General features: G+C 36.6%; 1 protein-coding gene across 1 annotated transcript; it reads left to right on the plus strand.

Annotated features, from left to right (window-relative positions):
- The first annotated feature begins 7,942 nt into the window (after positions 1–7,942).
- On the plus strand, positions 7,943–18,866 carry LOC6047847. Its single transcript, XM_001864814.2, is given in 5 exon segments — positions 7,943–8,087; positions 8,149–8,395; positions 17,355–17,435; positions 17,438–17,896; positions 17,956–18,866. Coding segments are annotated over 4 exon segments (1,113 nt in total). The 5' UTR covers positions 7,943–8,087; positions 8,149–8,364; the 3' UTR covers positions 18,498–18,866.
- The last annotated feature ends 1,145 nt before the right edge of the window (positions 18,867–20,011 follow it).

Raw genomic sequence — 20,011 nt, forward strand, 5'->3', positions numbered from 1 at the left:
TTAGTGGTTTGGACACATATTTCAGCTATTGTTTTAGATCCAGAAAAATAAGTACACAGATATAACTTAAGTGGTCATAACTCGAGGCAGGGTTGCCAGATAATCAATGTTGTGGACTCGTTGGAAAGAGTTTTCGATTACTTAACCAACGATGGGTCGGATGAAGGATCCGGACATCGTTTGCATACATTTAATTGAGATCCGGCTTCAAAAAAGTACATAAATATCACTTAAGTGGTCATAACTCGAGACAGGGTTGCCAGATCTTCAATGTTGTGGACTCGTTGGAAAGGTCTCACGATTACCTAACCAACGATGGGTTGGATGGTGGATCCGGACATCGTTTGCATACATTTAATTGAGATCCGCCTTCAAAAAAGTACATAAATATCACTTAAGTGGTCATAACTCGAGACAGGGTTGCCAGATCTTCAATGTTGTGGACTCGTTGGAAAGGTCTTTCAATTACTTAACTTACGATGGGTCGTTTGATGGATCCGGACATCGTTTGCATACATTTAATTGAGATCCGGCTTCAAAAAAGTACATAAATATCACTTTAGTGGTCATAACTCGAGACATGGTTGCCAGATCTTCAATGTTGTGGACTCGTTGGAAAGGTCTCACGATTACCTAACCAACGATGGGTTGGATGGTGGATCCGGACATCGTTTGCATACATTTAATTGAGATCCGCCTTCAAAAAAGTACATAAATATCACTTAAGTGGTCATAACTCGAGACAGGGTTGCCAGATCTTCAATGTTGTGGACTCGTTAGAAAGGTCTTTCAATTACTTAACTTACGATGGGTCGTTTGATGGATCCGGACATCGTTTGCATACATTTAATTGAGATCCGGCTTCAAAAAAGTACATAAATATCACTTAAGTGGTCATAACTCGAGACAGGGTTGCCAGATCTTCAATGTTGTGGACTCGTTGGAAAGGTCTTTCAATTACCTAACTTACGATGGGTCGGTTGATGGATCCGGACATCTTTTGCATACATTTAATTGGGATCCGGCTTCAAAAAAGTACATAAATATCACTTAAGTGGTCATAACTCGAGACAGGGTTGCCAGATCTTCAATGTTGTGGTTTCGTTAGAAAAGTCTTTCAATTACCTAACCAACGAGGGGCGGATGATGGATCCGGACATAGTTTACATACATTTAATTGAGATCCGGCTTCAAAAAAGTACATAAATATCACTTTAGTGGTCATAACTCGAGACATGGTTGCCAGATCTTCAATGTTGTGGACTCGTTGGAAAGGTCTCACGATTACCTAACCAACGATGGGTTGGATGGTGGATCCGGACATCGTTTGCATACATTTAATTGAGATCCGGCTTCAAAAAAGTACATAAATATCACTTAAGTGGTCATAACTCGAGACAGGGTTGCCAGATCTTCAATGTTGTGGACTTGTTGGAAAGGTCTCTCGATTATCTAACCAACGATGGGTCGGATGAAGGATCCGAACATCGTTTGCATACATTTAATTGAGATCCGGCTTCAAAAAAGTACATAAATATCACTTAAGTGGTCATAACTCGAGACAGGGTTGCCAGATCTTCAATGTTGTGGACTCGTTGGAAAGGTCTTTCAATTACCTAACTTACGATGGGTCGGTTGATGGATCCGGACATCGTTTGCATACATTTAATTGAGATCCGGCTTTAAAAAAGTACATAAATATCACTTAAGTGGTCATAACTCGAGACAGGGTTGCCAGATCTTCAATGTTGTGGACTCGTTGGAAAGGTCTTTCAATTACCTAACTTACGATGGGTCGGTTGATGGATCCGGACATCGTTTGCATACATTTAATTGAGATCCGGCTTCAAAAAAGTACATAAATATCACTTAAGTGGTCATAACTCGAGACAGGGTTGCCAGATCTTCAATGTTGTGGACTCGTTGGAAAGGTCTTTCAATTACCTAACTTACGATGGGTCGGTTGATGGATCCGGACATCGTTTGCATACATTTAATTGAGATCCGGCTTTAAAAAAGTACATAAATATCACTTAAGTGGTCATAACTCGAGACAGGGTTGCCAGATCTTCAATGTTGTGGACTCGTTGGAAAGGTCTTTCAATTACTTAACTTACGATGGGTCGTTTGATGGATCCGGACATCGTTTGCATACATTTAATTGAGATCCGGCTTCAAAAAAGTACATAAATATCACTTTAGTGGTCATAACTCGAGACATGGTTGCCAGATCTTCAATGTTGTGGACTCGTTGGAAAGGTCTCACGATTACCTAACCAACGATGGGTTGGATGGTGGATCCGGACATCGTTTGCATACATTTAATTGAGATCCGGCTTCAAAAAAGTACATAAATATCACTTAAGTGGTCATAACTCGAGACAGGGTTGCCAGATCTTCAATGTTGTGGACTTGTTGGAAAGGTCTCTCGATTATCTAACCAACGATGGGTCGGATGAAGGATCCGAACATCGTTTGCATACATTTAATTGAGATCCGGCTTCAAAAAAGTACATAAATATCACTTAAGTGGTCATAACTCGAGACAGGGTTGCCAGATCTTCAATGTTGTGGACTCGTTGGAAAGGTCTTTCAATTACCTAACTTACGATGGGTCGGTTGATGGATCCGGACATCGTTTGCATACATTTAATTGAGATCCGGCTTTAAAAAAGTACATAAATATCACTTAAGTGGTCATAACTCGAGACAGGGTTGCCAGATCTTCAATGTTGTGGACTCGTTGGAAAGGTCTTTCAATTACCTAACTTACGATGGGTCGGTTGATGGATCCGGACATCGTTTGCATACATTTAATTGAGATCCGGCTTTAAAAAAGTACATAAATATCACTTAAGTGGTCATAACTCGAGACAGGGTTGCCAGATCTTCAATGTTGTGGACTCGTTGGAAAGGTCTCTCGATTACCTAACCAACGATGGGTTGGGTGATGGATCCGGACATCCTTTGCATACATTTAATTGAGATCCGGCTTCAAAAAAGTACATAAATATCACTTAAGTGGTCATAACTCGAGACAGGGTTGCCAGATCTTCAATGTTGTGGACTCATTGGAAAGGTCTCTCGATTACCTAACCAACAATGGGTCGGATGATGGATCCGGACACCGTTTACATGCATATAAATGAGATCCGGATATATGTGAAAACAAATTTTTATACATAACTTTTGAACTAGTTATCGAAACTTCAAACAATTCAATAGCGATGTATGGGACCCTATACCAAGTCGATTGCAACTGGTTTGGTCAAAATCGGTTCAGCCAGTGCTGAGAAAACTCAGTGAGAATTTTGGTCACATACATACATACACACACACATACACACACACATACACACACACAGACATTTGTTCAGTTTTCGATTCTGAGTCGATATGTATACATGAAGGTGGGTCTTCGAGCTTTTAATAAAAAGTTCATTTTTAGAGCAGGATTATAGCCTTACCTCAGTGAGGAAGGCAAAAATCCTATCATGCCAGCAATGCACTATTCACAAAAACGTTAAAGGGTCAATCTTCTGCAATTCTTGCTGAACTTTCCGAAAAAATACTTTCTCAAACACACGATTGACACTGCCTTTGAAAAAAAAACTAACCTAATCCACCTATGTGGTTGATGCCTTCCTCACTTTTTACCAAAAATGGGTAATATGAGTGGTTTGGACACACATTTCTGCTTTTTTTAGATCCAGAAAAAAAACACAGATATAACTTATGTGGTAATAACTCGAGACAGGGTTGCTAGATCTTCAATGTTTTGGACACTTTGGAAAGGCCTTTTAATTGCTTAACCAACGATGGGTCGGATGATGGATCCGGACATAGTTTACATACATTCAAGTGAGATCCGGCTTCAAAAAAGTACATAAATATCACTTAAGTGGTCATAACTCGAGACAGGGTGGCCAGATCTTCAATGTTTTGGACTCATTGGAAAGGCCTTTAAATTACCTAACCAACGATGGGTCGGTTGATGGATCCGGACATCGTTTACGTGCATATAATTGAGATCCGGATATTTGCGAAAACACGTTTTTATACATAACTTTTGAACTACTTATCGAAACTTCAAACAATTCAATAGTATGGGACCTTAAACCAAGTCGAATGCAACTGGTTCGATCAAAATCGGTTCAGCCAGTGCTGAGAAAACTCAGTGAGAATTTTGGTTACATACATACATACTAGGGTGGGCACAGATTTTGAAAAGTTCTCAGATCAAGTTCTGGTGTGGTTCCCCTTGTAGGGCATACCCGAAGGGACTCTCACGCCAAATTTCAGCTCATTTGGTTGAAAACTGGCTTGTCTCAAGCCAGTTATGTTATGTTGCAAATTTTGCAATCACGTGGTAGCTGTTTGACATGTGGCGTCGCAGTGTTCATCAAGCATTCATACACACTAAAAAAATTGGAATATTACATTTGACGTAATCGTGGATTAAACGTAAGATTATATCATGTAATCTTATTTTCGATGTAATGTTAGGTGTACTTTGACGTAAAATGATGAAATTCCCACTGGTTTTCATTTGCATCGTGCGTGATCTAAAATTACATCACAAATAACCTAATTTTATGTTAAATCTGATGCACATGTCTGGAGCATCAAATTTGATGTAATTTTACATCAAATAAAACCCGATTTCACGCACTTCAGCCACTACACCTTTGTTTGATTTGTGAAACGTCAAAACGTCAGCCAGCTTTCACGTCGCTGCGAACCACATTTTTCGTTTAGAAAATCGTTGAAGAAAATCAATATTTTTGTACTGCTGACCAGAACCTGCTACCATTTTGGATAAAAACGGTAAAATTTCTGACAGAGGTGAGTTTATTCTTTATTTGATGTGAAATAGATAGCTGATGTTTATTGTTGTTTGTAATTTGTTTTTTTTTCAGGTTACGGACATCATGGAACGCGAGGAAAAAAATGTTTTAAACCGCTACGCCGAGGCAGCTGAACAGCTGGCTGGAAATTTTCTGGGAGTTTTTCCACAATTAAAAATGCTCTTGAAGTAAACAAAAACGCAGTGTCCTAGAACCGCGCTGTTCCTCCTCGGATGTTTCCTCTAGCGGGGTGGCCAACACGGTATAAATTGTATGCCGGAAGATTACTGGTGGAAAAGAAGCCAATAAAGAGCCAAATAATTGAAAAAAACAAAGAAAACAGTGATAAGAGTGTTTGAAAAAGTGTGATTAATTGTTTGAATTGTGTACAATAAAAACATTTTGATTTTAGAAAATATAGACTCGTTTTCTCTTTTCCAACAAGAATTATCAGATTCCAATTAAAAATGGTTGCACCGAAATTACGTTTAATGTAATTTTACACGATCTTGGAGACTGTTCGGATCGTGTAACTTCACGTCTAATTTGACACAATTTTGCGTATAATCTGACGCTCCAGTTATGTGCATCTAATTAAACCGAAAATTACACGTTTTTTTCGTAGTGTGTAGCATGCTAAGGAAAATTTGATGCTTTTCTTGGGAAAACCGTTGATTCCGAAAACCCCGGATGTATTGCCGTTGAGCTCGATGGGGGTTGAACGAATCGATTTGGTCTCTTAGGGAAAGTTGTTCTCCAGACGATTCCGCTCATTTCTAGCCATCCTAGAAGTTTCTACATGTTTTCCCCAGGTCTGTAGGAGCGAATGAACAGAAATTCAAAATTTTCCATAGTAAATCCCATGTAAACTTGAACTCGCTTGAGACAAGCCAGTTTCCAACCAAATGAGCTGAAATTTGGCGTGAGAGTCCCTTTGGGTATGCCCTACAAGGGGAACCACACCAGAACTTGATCTGAGAACTTTTCAAAATCCGTACCCACCCTAATACATACACACACACATACACACACACATACACACACACAGACATTTGTTCAGTTTTCGATTCTGAGTCGATATGTATACATGAAGGTGGGTCTAGGAACTTTTAATAAAAAGTTCATTTTCAGAGCAGGATTATAGCCTTACCTCAGTGAGGAAGGCAAAAAATTTGCACTGGATTATCTCGGCACTGGCTGAACAGATTTGGACCGTTTTGGTCTCATTCGATCCGTCTTGGGGTCCTATGAGTCGCTATTGAAAATTATAAAGTTTAGTGCAGTACTTCAAAAGTTATGCTAAAAAAAACGATTTTAACAAAAGTTCGGAAGATTGTAAAAAGGGTGGTTTTTGTAAGAGACCTCGTCATGTTATACATTTTTAAGAAGGCCCTTTTCAACGAGTTCAAAATATTGAAGATCTGACGACCCTATCAAAAGTTATAAGCACTTAAGTGTTATTTATGAACTTTTTTGAGGCTAGATCTCAGAAAACTTGATGAAAACGTTGTCCGGATCTATCATGCGACCTGCCGTTGGATAGGTAATCAACAGACTTAGCCAACGAGTTCAATAGATTGCAGATCTGACAACCCTATAAATTTATAAGCACTTAAGTATTATTTATGAACTTTTTAGAAGCCGGATCTCAGATAATTTGATGAAAACGTTGTCCGGATCTATCATGCCAAGGGTGGTCCATTCTGCCCCCAAGTGGATTTTAGTTTAACACTTCCACCACCAAGCCTCTACATGATTTGAAGGTTCCGTTGTTGTTTGTTTACCTTCGTAATAGCTCCTGGTAATATTATAAACATTGAACAAACTTTTTCAAACAATCTAACTTTAGAGAAAGCTTATTTAAGAACCTCAAACTATACAACATTTGCGTGGTTTTGTCAATAAGTTTGCATTTTTGCTCATAATTCGAAAAATACAAGGAATTCAAACGTCGTTTTCGGTGTGGTGATGTTGTTTGACCCTTGCCTTACAGTTGGTCTAAATCTATACGAAAGCCCAAAATCACAATTTCACCCTTCGCTTTTATGGCACTGGTATTTTTGTTGTTGTTGATTCTTTATTTCTGGCAGCTTTAACATGTGGGTCATTTGTTGCCCGTACAGGTACTGGTTAAGTAAAATAAAACACTTTTGGGGGGATCAGTTTCGCCAGAATCAGTGATTTTTGTTTTTCAGATGGTTTCAGGGGATGATTTGCTGATCCAGCAGATTTTTTCGCTGGAACGACAGTCTTCTGCACTGGTTTAGCTTCTTTTTTAGCAGGTTTCATATGGTAAACAAAGAATAAAATTAACTCGAAACCCACAAACTCGGAACAATTTTGTGGTAAATTGTCAATAGCATATAGGCAAATTCTTGTTTCGATTTTACTATTTATTTATTTTATTTTTGCCATTGTTTTGCTCTTTCCCTTGAAAATGTTAATCTTTTTTGTGTTAACAAAATGCTACATTGGAAGACTATTTCATCAAATGCAGCAAAACGTGGTCTCCATTTTGCTTGTTTCATAATTGTGGGATGTTTTTGTACCTCTTACAATTACTAAACACCTCATTTTAACTGAAAATTTCACAGAAAATAAAAATACTAAAAATGAACGAAGAAAACCATAAGACAAGTGAAGTAGAGTTTTTCGTAGAACAAAATTTGCTAAAAACAACAACTAATTTCGAAAAAGCGCAGTAGCTTTCTTTCTTGATCTTGACTTTTGGAGATTTTGAAGGTTTTCCAATTTTCAAAAATACTAAGAATTCTTAATATTTGGGAATCTCGAGTTGTAGAACCACGACTTGTTTAATTCAGTATTATCTCATTTTAATTTTCAAGCGAATCTAATAGATTTTGCTTTGCTAAATTACTCATCCCAGTACAAAAAATGTTGTCCACACATGACTCTCTTCTAATCCACAGTGTTTTATGTCGACATTTCCCAATTTTCGTCGACCCATGATTCCCCTACTCTCCACCAGGAGACTTTGCGCCGGTTGACAACTGCTGCGAGCCGGCAAATTCCGACAGACTGGCTGACACATCGGGTGCAATATACAGCGATATCGCCGTCAAATGCATGACTTGACCATAACACAAGAAATCGCAAGGAAAAGAAGCGATACTTTTTCTTCCAATCCGGCAGTCGTGCAAAAGACGTTCACTTACTCACTCACTTGCCGGGATTTTTTCTTGCTTCTTTGCTCGATAAGCTGCCGATTTTTGCTACAGGGTTGGCGTGTAGAAGAAGCTGACAAGTCTTGTCGGTTTAAGTTTATTTTTTTTATTTCTAGTGTGCCATTATCGTGCTGTCCAGTTCAGTTTTTAGTTTCTGCAAAGTTCGTCAGTGCCTTCTGTTTGTTCGGCTGTGCTTCCGCGTTATTTTCCATTTCTTTCTATTTAAGTGTTACTTGTTACAACATAATCCAATTTTGTTACGGTTTTGCGAGTCTGTTTTGCAATTGTGATAAGTTTAAGAAATTTAAAGTCGACAAACCCCTCCAATCATCATGTCCAAGCCGAAGGTGTTGATCCTGGGAGGTAAGGACAAATCACCCTCCATTCAAGATGACTTGAGCTGACTTTGCCTCTTTGCCTTGGTCGACCACCAGCTCAAGGTTTTTACCCCTAATTGATGTAATTTGATTTAATGGTAGGTATCCTTCGCGAAACTGGAAGAATGCACAAAGTGGCCAGTTCCGTTCAACTACAACGAAGAAGCAGATTACAAAAGAGAGAATCGAACAGGGAAAAACCAATAAATAGCAGAGCACAGAGCAAAGACTTGAATGAACGACGACGACGACGGCGACTATCAAGAGACGATGACGTCGAAAGTCCGTGGAGAGTTTGATAAACTTGCGGGAGGCTGAATGCAGGGTGGTCCCCGAAGGCTGCATATTTTTTTTCTTACTTTGAAGCTTATCTTGGAAGAACTTGGGTTGGATGACGAAACAGTATGAACTTTGGTGTTTGGTCAAGCATAAATGGTGTACAATGGATCTCTTTCATTTGGTTCGCAGTTTACTGTAAAGTACCTCATGACTCAGGGTTGATAATTAGACCCAGCTACTTAGCATATTTCACAACTTGTGCATTGTAGGTTGTTAATAATCCTTTGAATGGTGTAGATATTTTTTCTAAATTAAAAAAAATGTCAGTGAAATATATCAACTTCAGTACTCTATGATTTATTATTGTGATACATATTTTGTGTATCTCAAAATACTTGAAATATATTTTTTATGAAAAACATGATATTTAAATCTACAGCCAGAATCTTACTGAAAATTCGAAGAAGTTCTTGAAATTTAAATTTTCGTAAAAACGACCACAAAAAATCCCAGTCACGAAATATTCTAGCAGTGTTGGTTCTGCCAGAATCCTGCTAAAACGGTGGAACATTTGTGCTAGAATGCTGTAAATAACGTCATGATTCGAATTCCCGGACGCTTCGAAACCCGGGCACCTCATCTTGTTTTATCAATTACTTAGATGTAAGTTCGCATTATGCATGTTAAAACTGTGCTATTTGATGAATTCTAATATCAACATTCATTCAAAGTTTGTTTGAACGATGTAGGGTAGAGGACCCAGAAATCGCCCACTTTATAGTGGCAATCTAAGAAATTTGATGAGAATTAAATGACAATTTATGGTTTTTGGTTCTATTTGTTGTAGAACGATGATAAACTATTTGATTTTAATTTTCCACAAGGTTTTTATCATTTACATGCTCATTTTTGATAAAATTTTGCGTTTTAATAAAGTGCTCTGATGAGCCTATTTTCGCCCCCCTAAATCCAATTTTTGCCCACCCTTGGAACCAGTTTTCGCCCACGACAAAAATCAACAAAATAAAATGAAATTATGATACAAAGCTAAGCAAATATGGTCTTCTATTGATACACAACATGTTCCCGAAGCTCAATTTCATTGATGTTCACATTTTTTGTCGTAAAATAAATTGAAGTTCAAAAAACCCTAGCTCCATGTTGTTGTTGATTTTGTTAGAAGAGCTTTAACCCTGTGCACAGTGGGCAAAAACGGGTGAAAAAACGGATCTTTTGATGCCGTCAGTTTCTGCCTGTCAAAAGTATCATTTTTAATGTAAAAAATTACGAGGAATCGATTGGTGGTACTCTTTATAGCGGCAAATGACGAGAAGTGGTCCATTTTACCCCATTTTGCCTTTTTAGGGTGTTTTTTTCGAATATCTTCAACTGCCGTAGTTTGCCGCACTTCTAAAGTATCTTATTTTATGTAAAAAATCACGAGAAATCGATTGGTGAAACTCCCAATAGCGGCAAATGACGGCAAGGGCCCATTTTGCCCCATTTACCCCTTATTTATGTGTTTTTCATTAATATCTTGAATTACTGAAGTTTCCTGCAGTTTTAAAGTATGTTATTTTACGTAGAAAAACGCGAGGAATTGATTTGTGACATTTTCATTGGCGGCAAATGACAGCATGGACTGATTTTGCCCCAGTTACCCCATTGTATGTGTTTTTCGCCAATATCTCTAATTGCCGTTGTTTTTACACTTTGAAAGTATACTATTTTATGTAAAAAATCACGAGAAATCGATTGGTGACACTCTCATCGATGGCAAATGACGGCAAGAGTCCATTTTGCCCCATTTAACCCCTTTCTAATGTGTTTTTCGAAAATACCTTGAAATTATATTATTTCTTACAGTTTCAACGTATATTGTTTTTTGTAGAAAATCACGAGGAATCGATTGGTGGTGTTCTCATAAGCGGCAAACAACGGCAAAGGCTCGTTTTGCCCCATCTACCCCATTTTATGTATTTTCTTTAATATCTTGAATTGCCGTGGTATTCCAACCTTTAAATGTTATTTCATGCAGAAAATCACGAGGAATCGATTTAGAACACTCTAAATTGCGGCAAATGCCGAAAAGCGCCCATTTTACCCCATTTACTCCCTCTTGAGATGTTTTTCGTGAATATCTCGAAAGTACTGTGCATTCTACAGTAACATTCCTGTAAACTGTATTGGAAATCACGACACGTTTAATATATTGACAAAAAACACATGAAATGGGCAAAATAAGCCCTTGTCGCCATTTGCCGCAAATTAGAGTGTTCTAAATCGATTCCTCGTGATTTTCTGCATAAAATAACATTTATTTAAAGTTTGGAAAACCACGGTAATTCGAAATATTAAAGAAATTACATAAAATGGGGTAAATGGGGCAAAACGAGCCTTTGCCGTCGTTCACCGTTTATAAGAACATCATCAATCGATTCCTCGTGATTTTCTACATACCTAAAATAATATACGTTGAAACTGTAAGAAATAATGCAATTTCAAGATATTCACGAAAAACATATTAAAAGGGGTTAAATGGGGCAAAATGGGCCCATGCTGTCATTTGCCGCCAATGAAAATGTCACAAATCGATTCCTCGCGATTTTCTACATAAAATAACATACTTTAAAACTACAGGAAACTACAGTAATTCAAGATATTAAAGAAAAACACATAAATAAAAGATAAATGAGGCAAAATGGGCCCTTGCCATCATTTGCCGCTATTGAGAGTATCATCAATCGATTTCTCGTGATTTTTTACATAAAATAAGATACTTTAGAAGTGCGGCAAACTACGGCAGTTGAAGATATTCGAGAAAAACACCCTAAAAAGGCAAAATGGGGTAAAATGGACCACTTCTCGTCATTTGCCGCTAATGAGAGTACCACCAATCGATTCCTCGTATTTTTTTACATTAAAAATGATACTTTTGACATTAAAAATGATACTTCTCCTCTGTATCAGTAAACTTTTACTACATTTGAATTAGGTGTCCCATATCTTAGCTTAGGTTAATTTTTAAACTGATGTTTATACCAAAACCCCCAAATGAATGAAAGTAATTAAAATGATTATTTTACCTTAAAAATAATCTAGAATGTTCCAAATATATTTTCAAGCACATTTCGCTGCGATTAGATAAGTTTTATGGTAAACGAAAACTGGTTGTAGATAAAATCTGAAAACACAAAACTAGATTTCGCCCTGGACGAAAATTGGATCGCATGTTTTTTCATGACCCCAGAAATCGCGCACTTTATTTTCTTGAAGTAACCTTTGGTAATCGTTTAAAACAGGTAAATCACTAGATTTTCATGAAATTCAGACATAGAGTAAACTAATGAATTATTCATTTACATTATTTTTGGACAAAATGAGTTGTTTTCCCTCATTAACATTATTACCCGCTGTAGTCTAAATTGACAAAAATATGGCGGCTGCAGTAAGGTTTTTTTTGAAAAGCTTATAAAAACTTAATAAACAATAGAAATTCATCAGGAAAATTTCAATTAGTACTAGAAGTGAATGAATATGTGAACCTGCTTAATAAATTCAACCAAAAAATGGTTATAAGTTTGCTAAATACAGATTAAATCCAGTAGGTGGGCGAAAACTGGAGCAGGGCGAAAACTGGGTCCTCTACCCTAGTTTATTTTTATTTATGTTGGGTTTAGAACCATTGCGACCATAGAGTTGATCTATTGCGGTATACCCATTTTATTATCGCATATTTCATGATGACACGTTACCATAATTGCCCAAACAATTATGTAAAATAAAATTATAAGTTTACCAAACATATGAAACATTTCACTGAAATATTTCATAGGCGTCCGATGCACCGGGAAGGCAAAGCAAAAATCTATGGTTTTGATTTTCTTAAATTCTAGCAAATTCTTATACAAAACATCGATTGTTTTGATGTTAACAGCTTATTTGAGACCTAAAGAATGCCATTCACTAACAGTTCAGTCCAAATTTGTGCGGTTCATAAGCAAAATTGAGTGTCCGGAATTCGAAGCAGAAGTGTCCGGATTTCGCATCAGCTTTTATCAGTGTCCGGGATTCGAAGCACAACAAGTCATTATAATTTTAAAATTCTGATGAAAAATTGAAAAATAGACATATTTTGCATGCATTCTCTTAAAAATAGTCATTTTAGTAGTTACAACCTATTTCTACATTTCCAACTTGTTACATGATTTTTTGCCAGCTTTAACAAAAATGATATGCTGCTATGTGTCCGGATTTCGAATCATAACGTTATATCTAGCTCTGTGGGAACTCTGCTATAACCTAGAACGTCGTAACTGGGATAACACAATAATATTATAACAGGGTGGCAACTCAAATCGGGAAATCGGGAAAAAAGTCGTGAATCGCCCAAAATCCGTGAAAATTCGGGAAAAAGACGGGGATTTGTGATTCTTTGTCAAAAGTCGGGATTCCGAAGTATACTTGCTTGAAAATTATTTTCTTAATCTTGAATAATTTTGTAAAATTTTGTACTATTTTTATATTGATTTCACTCGATTCGTCTTAAGCAACTTATTTTAAATTTAAGGTTTCCTTCACTATTTTGATCTATTTCAGTATTAAAAATTGAGACATTAAAACTCTAAATGAATAATGCATTGATATGATGACATGCATTTGACATATAATATGCTTTAAGAATCAACAATTTTTGTTTATTTTTTTTACTAAACATAAACATGATAAACAACTTTAAAGTTCTTCTAACTTTAAACATCAACAATGCTAATTAAAAACCAATATGGAAATAGAGCTTAATTTTAACAATTGGGCAGCGTTAAGTTATGATTATGTTTCATTTTGTCACATGCTTGAATATTCGAAAAACTATTCCAACTTGAGTTTTGTAATTAATAGTTTTTATTTTAATATTTTTTCAAATGTTTGATTCCTTCAAACTTTTTTGATAGTACAGTCATGCCCCGGTTTTGCACGCCTCGGTTTTGCACTGCCCCGTACAGCTGCCTCGGTTAAGCACGGCCCAGTGCTTAAATGAAGCACAGAGCTTACGGGATTTTGGCTATATGGGAGACATTGGCTTTAAACGTATGAAAAATCATGTAAACATAAAAAAATTATAGTGTTTTGGAATCGAGATGATGTCAGCTATCCATTAAAATTATAATTTCATGAAAATTTTCACAAAAATGTGATTTTTTCTATATTTTGAAAATGCAATGTTTCTCGAAAAAATACTCAAAATTATTGTTATTGCAATATGGGTATCAAATGATTGGAATTTTTCATACATTTCGAATGTAAAACCATTTAAAAAACAACACTCAATATTTTCACAAAACTACGTATTGTCGAAAAAATACTCAAAATTTCAGTTTTTACAATATGGGTATCAAATGATCGGGATTGTTTCATACATTTCGAATGAAATAACAACGTATTTTGAAAACACTATCTTTTTTACAAAACTAAGTATTTTCGAAAAAAATACTCAAATTTTCAGTTTTTACAATATGGGTATCATACGATCAAGATTTTTTCATAAATTTCGAATGTATTAACAACATTTTTTGAAAATAATAAAAAAAATCACAAAACTACGAATTTTCGAAAAAAACATTTCTGGCTTTTCAATATGGGTATCAAACGATCGGGAATTTTTCATACATTTCGAATGTAATACGACATATTTTGAAAACACTCAACATTTTCACAAAACTACGTTTTTTCGAAAAAACACCTCAAAATTTAAGTTTTTACAATATGGGTATCAAACGATCATATTTTTTTCAAAAATTTCGAATGTAATTAGGCCGATGCAAATATTTAAAAAAGTTTTTGTCCCTCGGCCCTGGCCGAGGTCAAGGGGTGGGGGGGAGGGGGGAGGTGTTTTAAAATGCATTTTACACTAGTTCAGTTGCTTTGCAATCATAAGTTTTCAAAAAACTAAGATCTGACAAAAACAAAAATTGTATCGAAAAAAAAAGATTTTGCATCGCAAATTTTCAAAAAATCTTAAGATTTTTTAATCAACCCAAACATGCTAAAAATGATTTTAAACGCAGAAGAATGTATTTTAATTTGATTTCAGCTGGTTGCACATGAATTTTTATTGAAATTTTGAAGTTTATTGTAAAAATATTTTTTTCCCCCTGATTTTTCGGGCCAATTTTGAAGGGGGGGGGGGGGGTGACAAAAACTATTAAAAATATTTGTACCAGCTTTAGAACATTTTTTGAAAATACTCCATTCTTTTATTTAACTACGAATTTTCGAAAACATACTCAACATTTCGGATTTTACAATATGGTTATCAAACAATCAGGTTTTTTTCATAAATTTCGAGAGTAATAACATTTTTTTTGAAAATACTTAAACTTTTCACAAAACTTGAAAAAATCCCGATCGTTTGATACCCATATTGTTAAAACTGAAATTCTGAGTATTTTTAAAAAATACGTAGTTTTGTGAAAATGTTGAGTATTTTTAAAACATGTTGTTATTACATTCGAATCCTGATCGTTTGGTACCCATATTGTAAAAACAAAAATTTTGAGTATTTTTTTCGGAAATACGTAGTTTTGTGAAAAATTTTAGTGTTTTAAAAAAATGTTTTTATTACATTCGAAATGCATGAAAAAATCCCGATCGTTTGATACCCATATTGCACCCAACTGGCAGTCGCATGATTGTGATGCATGGCGGCATGAAAGTATGTCAGAATCTGCATGAAATCTGTCCTCATGCATTTTTTGCGATATAGGAGTATGACATTTTTGCCCGTTACCGACAATTATCGACATTACCGACGGCTTTTTGGTTGTATTTCACAAAAAAAAAACATTTAGCAGAACGAGGATTGATCCACCAACTTCTTGGCTATAGATCCGACACGCTACCACCGCGCCATGGACGCTTGATGAAAAGTGAGTGAAAGAGCACCAACATATGCTTCTCTTAGGAGTGTTGCTCGGGGACGGGCCAGCTTTATATGTGTTGGTGAGAACTGCAGATCGCTGAAATTTTTACACGCGGGCAAAAATGATCTCGGGCTTGCTGCATAAAATGTTATAAAATATGACATTTTCTGCAGCAAATCCAATGTTGCAGATTTTGAGATATATTTTTCCTTTGGGTGTGTAAAAACGGAAATTTTGGGTATTTTTTTCGAAAATATGTAGTTTTGTGAAAATTCTGAGTATTTAAAAAAAATGTAATTACATTCGAAATGTATGAAAAAATCCTAATCTTTTGATACCCATTTTGTAAAAACTGAAGTTTTGGGTATTTTTTTTTCAAAAAACGTAGTTTTGTGAAAATTCTGAATATTTTCAAAAAAAAATGTTGTTATTACATTCGAAATGTATGAAAAAATCCTGATCATTTGATACCCATATAGCAAAAACAATATATTTTTGGTTTCATTAAAGAAAAAAAAAATCATTTTCAAACTACAGGAAAAATACCTATTTTTGTGAAAATTTTCATAAAATTTCAATTTTAATGGATAGCTGACATCATCCAAAACACTATAATATTTTTATGTTTGCATGATTTTTCATACGATTATAGCCAATGTCTCCCATATAGCCAGAATCAAACCTCGGTTTTGCATCCTCCATATGCGGTGCTTAACCGAGGCATGTCTGTATTTGGAATTTTGGATTAAGTAATTACGCATTTTTTAAATAATTTGTCTCTTCAATTATTTCGCATAAAATTTATGGTAAAACATAGAGCATTATCAAACTGGATTTTTTATTTAAAAAAAATGAACATTGAAAACATACAATTCGATAAACCATTATTGATAGAAAATATCCAAATTTACTAAATTAAAACGGGAACTTGATAGAACATTTTTAAAACGAATTCCAAGTTATTAAAATTATGTAATAAAATTAAATGCGTTCTTTGATAAAAAATCTGTCTGTCTTTGACATGAAATATGTTTAAAAAAACATTTTGAAATGAGATGAATAAAAAGTATCAGATATTCTTGTTTGTTTTTGAAAATATTTCGTTTAAAAATAGTTTTTTTGCCAATCACCGACCTAACATGCACAAAAATATACTTTCAAGAGCAATATTTGTACAGGAACTTGTTCAAGGGACAGTAAACTATGACTTAAAGGTCTAGATGATCAATGGCACTGTTACATCTTCTAAAAAACGTTTTCATGGGAGCAAGCAGTAAATAGATCAATGGAAAGTGAGCAAATAAGTTTCTATCAAATCTTTTGCAAAATTAATTGGACGGAGTTAGGAACGAATACTTAACCTGCCAAACATACAAAAAAAAATCTTATTTAGATTTTTGAAAAAAAAAAACAACTTTGAAAAATTACTCAAAAATCAAGAAGGGATGAAAAATGAGCTTTGAAAAATATTTGCAACTGACCTTGTTTAGAAAAAAAAAACTTTTATTAGGAAAACCATAATTCAACAAATAATCAAGCGCCTCCATGAAAAAGTTGCAAAACTATTCTCTTCGAGGGGACGCATGGTAGTTCGTTTTGAGAAATACTACACTTTACAGCGTATGGTATTTGCATCCTTCTCAGCGATAGCAAAGCCACCACTAATTAATTGCTTTTATCTCCCTCCTTCTCTTCTTCCCCTCCACCAATCAATACTTACAAACTTCTGTTGCACTTTTCTTCCAGGCTGCGGTTTCATCGGTCGCCACCTGGTCGACTACCTCGTGACGAATGAGCTCGCGTCGAAGGTCAAAGTCGTGGACAAAACTCCCCGCAGATGGCCTGGCTGAACCGGCGACACACGGCGGCCTTCGCCAGTCCGGTGGTGGAGTTTTGCAGCGGAAACCTGATCAACGCCGCGTCCTGCCAGAACGCGTTCAAAATCGAGTCCGAGGATGGCTCGAGTTGGGACTTTGTGGTCAACTGTGCTGCGGAGACGAAACCTGGCCAAACGGATCCGGTTTATCAGGAGGGCATTTTGAAGCTGGCGCTGAACTGTGCCAATGAGGCTACCAAGTGCCGTTGCAAGAGGTTCATTGAGTTGAGCACGGGAAGCATGTGCTCGAGCGAGAAGGTGCCCCAGAAAGAGGACTGCCCGGTCGAGCCGTGGACCATGGTGGGCAAGTACAAGGCCCAGACGGAGCGGGAGCTGGGCAAGGTGGAGGGGCTTAGCTATACGATTCTGCGATTGCCGATCTGCTACGGGACCGGAGACCGGAAGGGACTTAGTGAGTAGATGTACATAGCTAAGGAATGAGTCACTTGACTTGGGTTTGTTCTTTCGCAGCTCCCCGCATCATCATCTCCGGCATCTACAAGTATCTCAACGAAACCATGAAACTGCTGTGGACTGGTTCGATGAAGATGAACGTGGTCCACGTGGACGACGTGTGCGCCGCCCTGTGGGAACTGGCCCACAACGAGCAAGCCGCTGGGCAGATCGTCAACATCTGCGACGACAGCGGAGCCACCCAGGAGACCATAACCGACCTGCTCGCGGAAATCTTCTCCATCAAAACCGACTACTGGGGCGTCGTGATGTCCAGCATGACCAAAACGGACATGGCCGGCGCAATCGAGGAGGTCAACGACAAGCACCTGGGACCGTGGGCGGAACTGTGCCAGCTGGACGGGGTGCTCAACACTCCGCTGACGCCGTACATGGACCAGGAGCTGCTGCTCCACAAGCATCTCAATCTGGACAACGGCAAGCTCAAGGGCTACGGCTACCAGCTGCGACGTCCGAAGATTACGCGCGAAAGTTTGGAGGAAATTGCGCGCGACTTTGTCGAGTCTAACTACTTCCCCAAGTCGCTGCTGGAGTCGTAAGAGGGGAGTGTCTTGGAGAGCATCGTTGAACATCACAGGAAACCTAATTGCTCAATATTGTAACGTGGAATAATGTGATCTCGGATTCGCAATTGAGGGAAGAAAAAAACATTAATCTTAAATAAAATGCTACTTAGTGAAAGAAACAACGATATTAGGTGAGACAACACGGAAGAGAAGTCGAGGATAAGAGAGCCAGAAAACAACAGCAATTGATATGTGAAACTTACTAGTGATCAACTATATTCCTTATGATGAAGAAGATAAATGAGATGAAACTATGTACTAAAGACGTACTTTAAAAAGTGTAGACAATGTGCCTAAACGTGAAACAGTAACTAATCTTAGGACTATTAAATTTGAAATAAACATTATCGCGTAAATAGATCAACCTGGTGTTTTAATTCTAACAATACCCGAGCAGACGGAAATAACTTGGGAAGGTCAGTTTTTGATATTGTGAGAAGATCGAAATATGTTATTAGGATGATCGGATTAGTTGTTAAAATACAGTATGTAAAAAAAGTATTTATACCCCTTGGGCACTATGCACATTTTGTGATGAAACATGTAAAAAAATTAAATTTTAACAGGAACCTAGTACTACGTTTTGTTCAGAAACTCATGCCAAACATTTTGCTACAAAAAGCTCATGAAAAGATGATTTCTATAAAAAGTTATATAACAAATACTATTACGAAAATAAAAAAGGTGCAAAAGTTTGTACACCTTTTGAAAAATTAACATAAATAATGTTATTTGTTGACAAATCACCATAAATCCAGTCTCCCAACTCCAAATAGGCATCCTTGACTGATTAAAAAAATAATTTTGATTGAATATAAAGTTTACTAACTACTTAGTATAAAAGTTTATATAACTCTGGAAATTCTATATGAAACTTATCTAAACTTAATTTTGCAAACTTTTAATTCAAATAAATGTCAATATATTACCATAGAATTGCTAAGTAAACATTTTGGAGTGGGTATAACACCGTTTTGGGGGTATTTGTATCGATAGAATAGAATTTTCGTTGGAATTTCGTACCAACCCGGAATTACGTCGTAGGAAAATCCGCCGGCATCCGAACCGGTCCACGATTCACAAGTCAACCTATGTGGAATCGGAAAGGGCATAAAATTTCCGATCTTTTGATACCCATATATCTAGGTTTCCTTTAAAACCTACGTTTTTAAATACCTGGGCAAAAAGTAAGTTTGATCCACGAGAACAAAAATTTCGAAATTCCATACATTTTTGGCAGGTTGCTCAAACGAAACCATAACAACGTTTTTGCTTAGGTATTTAAAAACGTGGGTTTTATAGAAAACCTGGATGTATGGGTATCAAAAGATCGGAAATGTTATGCCCTTTCTGATGCCACATAGGTTGACTTGTGAATTGTGGACCGGTTCAGATGCCGGCGGATTTTCCGACGACGTAATTCCGGGTTGGTACGAAATTCCAACGAAAAATCTATTCTATCGATACAAACACCCCCAAAACGGTGT

Source organism: Culex quinquefasciatus, chromosome 1 (assembly GCF_015732765.1).
Source record: "Culex quinquefasciatus strain JHB chromosome 1, VPISU_Cqui_1.0_pri_paternal, whole genome shotgun sequence".
NCBI classification, from domain to species: domain Eukaryota; kingdom Metazoa; phylum Arthropoda; class Insecta; order Diptera; family Culicidae; genus Culex; species Culex quinquefasciatus.